Source organism: Pecten maximus, chromosome 1 (assembly GCF_902652985.1).
Source record: "Pecten maximus chromosome 1, xPecMax1.1, whole genome shotgun sequence".
NCBI classification, from domain to species: domain Eukaryota; kingdom Metazoa; phylum Mollusca; class Bivalvia; order Pectinida; family Pectinidae; genus Pecten; species Pecten maximus.
Genome location: NC_047015.1, coordinates 29,767,746 through 29,775,934, shown reverse-complemented (window position 1 = coordinate 29,775,934; position 8,189 = coordinate 29,767,746). Strand labels below are relative to the sequence as shown.

Below are 8,189 nucleotides of genomic sequence, written 5' to 3'. Positions count from 1 at the left end.
TCTGATTGGTCAATTATTTTGGTATTTTCTAATCATTAATTTGATTGGTCAAATCAGCAAAAGTGATATTTTTCACTAGTGAAAAATATCACTTTTATAGAATGAATAATTTTTGATATTTCACTGGTAAAAATGTAATAAAGGGTTTTCTTAGTTAAGGAAGGGTGATGAGATAGCCTCAGTTTAACTTCTATATACCTATAACTGCATAGTATTAAAATCACAATTCAAGGCAATCCTAGCTGCTCTTTTTTTAATGTTATTTCAAGCTTGATTCAGATAAGATCTGAGATCTATTTCTCAATATATACACACAATAATCATAATGTGGAATTTCAAAATAGTCAAAATACGTAAAACAGGGAGACGGATTTAAAAATAAATACAAACACTCCTTTTGAAAGATGTAAAAAGGCACAGGTAAGAATAGTCCTTTGCGAGATAGTATTGTAATAAACACCCAAAGAATATATTTGTGTACAAGTTTACACAAATATTATTCCTATCAGTGCTAGTAATGTATAGAAAATTATTTGCCAATCTGATTAAAATCAGCTTTCACTAAGCCCTTAATGTCTCTAATGTGCGATTGGCCTCAAAATAATAATGAACAAAATATATGCAACAATGAACACCGCTAATAGTTTTCATGTTGTTTTGTGAGGGTTTTTTTATGATTTCCTTCGTTTTCTTAGCAATGTTGGATTATTGTCGCACAAATGAAAAACATTTTCTTATTCACAACCAAAGTAATCCTAATAAATGATATAAATCGTTTTTTGTTTGTTTTTGTTTTTGTTTGATTTTTGTTTTTTTTTTTTTTTTTTTTTTGTAATTAAGTGCCTATTGAGTTTTTAAAAGTCTGTATCCACATGAATAACCTGTTTGATTGATGGTTTGATTGACACCAGCTGTACCGTACGTTATCTAGAACATGTCTGCCACACCTTGGTTAAATGGTAATTAAATGATGTCATACGAAATAAATTTCTACAGACACGACCAACACAGAAGCCGAGCCCTCGACAGGATTGACCAGGCTACCAGGTAACTGAATATGTATGTATGTGTGGGATGGATGTATGTTTATCAGAATATGTATACAGGTATAGGAGTATGTATGGTTTGTATGTATTTATCCTTGTAGTTAAATTGATGATGATGATGAGTATGATGATGATGATGATGATTATATGATGATTAGTTTGATGATGAGTAAAATGATGATGATGATGATTATGATGATGACTATATATATATATATCTATATATGATGATATCATGATGAGATTATGATGATGATGCTGATGATGTAAGGTTTATTATTATCATTATGATGATGATGATGAGATTATGATGATGATGATGATGATGATGACTATGATGATGATGATATCATGATGAGATTATGATGATGACTGATGATGATGATGATGATGATGATGATGATTCTATGATGGTTATGATCAAGTATGACGATTATGATGATAATGATTCGTAGGATGATTAGTATGATTATGATGATGATGATGAGATTATGATGAAGATGACTTTGAGGATGATTATGATGTTTATGATGATGATGATGGTGATGAGTATGTTGATGATGATGATTAGTATGATGATGATTATTATTATGATGATGATTTTAATGTTTAAGTAGGATGATGAGATTATGATGATGAAAAATATAGGTTATGATGACGATGAAGATGATATTATGACTATGATGATAGCAAACTATACATATTGGAATCGATGTGTGTCTGTGTGTGTGATTCTTGTGTATTTATGTATTAAAAATGTCTTTAAAAATAAAACAAATTTAAAAAAAAAAAAAATTCTACAGACACAAAAATCTACTGTATCACGTACACAATGGCCAGCTGAAATTAAATGCGAGTTACCTCCCTTACACCGATTTATGTAAGAAAACTTGTAAAGGTAATAGACGAAAAAAAAGGAAAATACAAGCTTTCGCGCAAAACCATTTTTAAAGCTGCGTGTTATTTAATAGAAAATATAATGGTCTCTGCTGTTTGACCGACTTCTCACTGTTTTTTACTAGGCTTTCAAAAGTTTACGTTTTTACTGTTTGATAATATACATGCATGCACTGAATAAAAATACATGTATTAACTGACTTCGTTTTAATATATTAACCGAAACCCAGAATATCAGGACATTTTGATGGCAACTCATTGTAGAATACAGACAGCCAGAAGGACGAATGTTTAATACATTATGTTATATTTACATTTACACTGCAGCCCAATATATAACTTTATCCTGCAACTGCCACCGCATTGTCGGAGTACACCCACCATAGATATTTTTGCTGTATACGGCAGTGACGGAAAACAGCTGTATTTTAGAACATTAGCACGTGCGTCAGTTCGACTGACCTACTTCAAAGTTAAACTACGTTAAAAAGGCGAACATATTTGTTTAATTTTTGAAACCGTTTAACTTCAAAATGATTATTTTTGATGATTATTTTTAGGACTGTTGCAGGATAAATAGAATACATGATCAGTGTCTTAAAATATAAGCTGTATTTTTGGCTCGGGACAGAAAGACAAAAGTGGCCCACCAAGGCTCGCCACTTTTGTCTTTCTTTACCCTCGCCAAAATACAGCTTATATTTTAAGACACTGACCATGTATTCTCTATTTATCAAGCTCAATTGAAGGTTACGAATCCATAACTTCGAAACCTTTGTAATGACATCAATATTATTGTGACGTCATAATTGTCAAGTTGGCGATGAACAAAGATAGGTGTTGTAAAGGCTGTTCCGTCTTTGGCGATAATAATTTGTTCATTCATAGTAGGAGGAAAACTCCTGGATACAATCTTTAAAAATCGTTGTTATACTAGTGGGGTGACACCTATATGAGCGTCACAGAAAGAACGAAGTGTAGTTAGAAAAGATAACTCTGGTTGAGCAAGAAAGACAGATAAAAATAAATGCTGAGGATGTCCGTCTTGAGTTCAGAGGTTCCATGCACGAGGACTGGTTTACATCAAAATCGTTCAATGTCAATATTTCGACCAATAAGAAGCATCAGCGTGGTTCTAAGGCAAGAAAATCCGCGAGGTTGAATTTGCATCTAAAATTTGACCAATTGAATTCCTCCATGTGGTTTAATTCGAATTCCCCTATTTACCATTTTGCATCCAAATCCAATGTCTAAACTTCGACCAATCAGATGCCTTTATATAGCAATAATACCCATGCAATGGAATTTGCAGTCCCCTAATACCAATATATACCACATACCAGTGGTAATCGAATTCAAACAATATCTAAATATCATTAAAAATCTTTTTTTTTATATGTAAATATAACCATTGCACTGATTTCAGTTGGAAGTTATAGGCTGATGAATGGACAAAGGCAAATTCAACATGAAGAGCTCGCTTCATTAAATTTGCCTTTGTTGAGTTGGCATTCATCAGCCTATACTTTCAAACTGAAAGCAGTTCAATGCTTAAATAGAAGTGGAAATAACAAAGAAATGGGTGGATATTCTAACGGCAACGCGCTGTGCAAGAAATAATGATGGTAAAATGACGATTGCAGCTGTAAAACATGTTTTAGATTGTTTACAGACGGGAACACGTTGTAGAATGAATACAGACGGAAACACGTTGTAGACTGTTTACAAACGGGAAAATATTTTGGACTGTATTAAAACAGGAACACAGTTTTTACTGTAAACAGTAAACGTTGCAGAATGAATACAGACGAGAACACGTTGTAGTATGAATAGGGACGAGAACACTTTGTAGTATGAATACAGACGAGAACACGTTGTAGATTGTATACGGACGGGAACACAGTTTTTACTGTAAACAAACGGGAACACGTTGCAGAATGAATACAGACGGGAACACGTTGTAGTATGAATACAGACGAGAACACGTTGTAGAATGAATACAGGCGGGAAAATATTTTGGACTGTATTAAAACGGGAACACAGTTTCGACTGTAAACAAACGGGAACACGTTGCAGAATGAATACAGACGGGAACACGTTGCAGAATGAATACAGACGGGAACACGTTGCAGAATGAATACAGACGGGAACACGTTGTAGTATGAATAGGGACGAGAACACGTTGTAGAATGAATACAGACGGGAACACGTTGTAGAATGAATACAGACGGGAACACGTTGTAGAATGAATACAGACAAGAACACGTTGTAGAATGAATACAGACGGGAGCACATTGTATATTGTATACAGACGGGAACACGTTGTAGTATGAATAGGGACGAGAACACGTTGTAGAATGAATACAGACAGGAACACGTTGTAGAATGAATACAGACGGTAGCACATTGTATATTGTATACAGACGGGAACACGTTGTAGTATGAATAGGGACGAGAACACGTTGTAGAATGAATACAGACGGGAACACGTTGTAGAATGAATACAGACGGGAGCACATTGTATATTGTATACAGACGGGAACACGTTGTAGTATGAATAGGGACGAGAACACGTTGTAGAATGAATACAGACGGGAACACGTTGTAGAATGAATACAGACGGGAACACGTTGTAGAATGAATACAGACGGGAACACTTTGTAGAATGAATACAGACAAGAACACGTTGTAGAATGAATACAGACGGGAGCACATTGTAGATTGTATACAGACGAGAACACATTGTAGAATGAATACAGACGGGAACACGTTGTAGAATGAATACGGACGGGAAAATCTGTTTGGACTGTATTAAAACGGGAACACAGTTTCGACTGTAAACAAACGGGAACACGTTGCAGAATGAATACAGACGGGAACACGTTGTAGTATGAATACAGACGGGAACACGTTGTAGAATGAATACAGACAAGAACACGTTGTAGAATGAATACACACGGGAGCACATTGTAGATTGTATACAGACGAGAACACATTGTAGAATGAATACAAACGGGAACACGTTGTAGAATGAATACGGACGGGAAAATCTGTTTGGACTGTATTAAAACTGGAACACATTTTCGACTGTAAACAATCGGGAACTCGTTGTAGAATGAATACAGACGGGAACACATTTTCGACTGTAAACAGACGGGAACACGTTGTAGTATGAATATGGACGGGAACACATTTTCGACTGTAAACAGACGGGAACACGTTGAAGAATGAATACAGACGGGAACACGTTATAGAATGAATACAGACGGGAACACGTTGAAGAATGAATACAGACGGATGTTGTGAAGGGAATAATGCGATTTAATGTTCCTCTATAATCTCGGTCTAATATATCAACAAGGAATTCAAAGTGAAATGATATGATGAAGAGTAGCCGTAAACACCATAAACCAGACAGACATGTTAGATTTGTATATAGTTCAAGGTCATTAATCTTTCGACAAGGTCGTTGAGAGTACAATTAGCTATTATCTTGCTGGTTGTAATCACAATAAAACGAACAGGAATGATATACGATAACCGAAGTTCTGTAGTGTAAATGGAAACAGATGAAAGTTGGACAGGAGAAGCTCCTAAAACACAGCCCGATCGTTATAAGTGGACCTGGTACAGTCGGTATAGGAGATGTGACATTAAGGAAGCCATTTGTTTCAATGAAACCATAATTCCTTTGTTGTGGAGCATTTACTCGTAGACGGCAAGCCTGGAGTGGCCAGTGCTGATTCCATGGTTTGATATATTATCGTAATCGCTATCAAAATGGGTAAATGAGTTATATCATTTTTGTTTTAGTCTTTGTATAATTTGATAACTTCCGTATTTATAGATGATCATTTGTTCGTGCTTACATAACAGGTTAAGATGGGTACCCTGTCCGTGATACTAAAACACAAACCACAGCCATTTACCGCGGGGAACGGGCGTTTACTGCAACAGTAATGTGGCTATCCCAGATTGATACTCCAGTTTTAATACTTGTATAATACGTGCTATGTTTCCGGCCCGTAATAAAACGTCTGGGACTGAACAGGACCGAACGCTTTTGTTTGCTAACGGATGGTTATTCTATACTGGCACAAACAACAAACAAACATATCGGTTGATGGCCGTCCACCAGTATCATTTACGTAATTTCATATCAAAACTAAATTACAATGATTTCATGCTTTAGTGGGTTCTCATTTTTGTCGACCATTAAGCAGTAGTTCCAACATTTGACCGAGTAGTTTATGATGGCATGGTAATGACCGCGAATGGTACAATGTATATGATGGAGTTGGCTATGGCCGAATGGTATATGATGGAGTTGGCTATGACCGAATGGTATATGATGGAGTGGGCTATGACCGAATAGTGTATGATGGAGTGGGCTATGACCGAATGGTATATGATGGCGTGGGCTATGACCGAATAGTGTATGATGGAGTGGGCTATGACCGAATGGTATATGATGGCGAGGGCTATGACCGAATAGTGTATGATGGAGTGGGCTATGACCGAATGGTATATGATGGAGTGGGCTATGGCCGAATGGTATATGATGGAGTGGGCTATGACCGAATGGTATATGATGGAGTGGGCTATGACCGAATGGTATATGATGGCGTGGGCTATGACCGAATGGTATAAGATGGCGTGGGCTATGACCGAATGGTATATGATGGAGTGGGCTATGACCGAATGGTATATGATGGAGTGGGCTATGGCCGAATGGTATATGATGGAGTGGGCTATGACCGAATGGTATATGATGGAGTGGGCTATGACCGAATGGTATATGATGGAGTGGGCTATGACCGAATGGTGTATGATGGAGTGGGCTATGGCCGAATGGTATATGATGGAGTGGGCTATGGCCGAATGGTATATGATGGAGTGGGCTATGACCAAATGGTGTGTGATCGAGTGGGCTATGACCGAATGGTATATCATGGAGTGGGCTATGACCGAATAGTGTATGATTGAGTGGGCTATGACCGAATTGTGTATGATTGAGTGGGCTATGGCCGAATGGTATATGATTGAGTTGGCTATGGCCGAATGGTATATGATGGAGTGGGCTATGGCCGAATGGTATATGATGGAGTGGGCTATGACCAAATGGTGTGTGATCGAGTGGGCTATGACCGAATGGTATATCATGGAGTGGGCTATGACCGAATAGTGTATGATTGAGTGGGCTATGACCGAATTGTGTATGATTGAGTGGGCTATGGCCGAATGGTTTATAATCGAGTTAGCTATCACCGAATGGTATATCATGGAGTGGGTTATGACCGAAAGGTATAAGATGGCGTGGGCTATGACCAAATGGTATATGATGGAGTGGGCTATGGCCGAATGGTATATGATTGAGTTGGCTATGACCGAATGGTATATGATGGAGTTGGCTATGACCGAATGGTATATGATGGAATGGGCCATGACCGAATGGTATATCATGGAGTGGGCTATGACCGAATGGTGTATGATTGAGTGGGCTATGACCGAAAGGTATAAGATGGCGTGGGCTATGACCGAATGGTACATGATGGAATGGGTTATGACCGAATGGTATATGATGGAATGGGCTATGACCGAATGGTATATGATGGAGTGGGCTATGACCGAATGGTATATGATGGAGTGGGCTATGACCGAATGGTATATGATGGAGTGGGCTATGACCGAATAGTATATGATGGAATGGGCTATGACCGAATGGTTAATAATCGAGTAAGCTATCACCGAATGGTATATCATGGAGTGGGCTATGACCGAATGGTATATGCTGGAGTGGGCTATGGCCGAATGGTATATGATTGAGTTGGCTATGACCGAATGGTATATGATGGAGTTGGCTATGGCCGAATGGTAAATGATAGAATGACCGAATTGTATATGATGGAGTGGGCTATGACCAAATGGTGTGTGATCGAGTTGGCTATGACCGAAAGGTATATGATGGAGTGGGCTATGGCCGAATGGTAAATGATAGAATGACCGAATTGTATATGATGGAGTGGGCTATGACCAAATGGTGTGTGATCGAGTTGGCTATGACCGAATGGTATATGATGGAGTGGGCTATGACCGAATTGTATATGATGGAGTGGGCTTTGACCGAACTGTATATGATGGAGTGGGCTATGACCGAATGGTACATGTATATGATAGAGTAGACTATGACCGCATGGTATATGATGGAATGGGCTATGACCGAATAGTATGTGGCCACGCAACGCA

At 37.9% G+C, this 8,189-nt stretch overlaps 2 protein-coding genes across 2 annotated transcripts; both read left to right on the top strand.

Annotated features, from left to right (window-relative positions):
* The first annotated feature begins 6,594 nt into the window (after nt 1-6,594).
* On the top strand, nt 6,595-6,918 carry LOC117338095. Its single transcript, XM_033899333.1, has one exon. It carries the CDS (start codon nt 6,595-6,597, stop codon nt 6,916-6,918), a length of 324 nt encoding a protein of 107 aa, XP_033755224.1.
* Nucleotides 6,919-7,254: 336 nt separating this feature from the next.
* On the top strand, nt 7,255-7,638 carry LOC117338015. The gene has a single exon (XM_033899210.1). The coding sequence runs from the start codon at nt 7,255-7,257 to the stop codon at nt 7,636-7,638; it is 384 nt and encodes a 127-aa protein (XP_033755101.1).
* Nucleotides 7,639-8,189: the final 551 nt, after the last annotated feature.

Excerpts from the sequence above, each read along its gene's own strand:
- LOC117338015 (XM_033899210.1), top strand. The coding sequence starts at position 7,255 with ATGGCGTGGGCTATGACCAAATGGTATATGATGGAGTGGGCTATGGCC.
- LOC117338095 (XM_033899333.1), top strand. The coding sequence starts at position 6,595 with ATGGCGTGGGCTATGACCGAATGGTATATGATGGAGTGGGCTATGACC.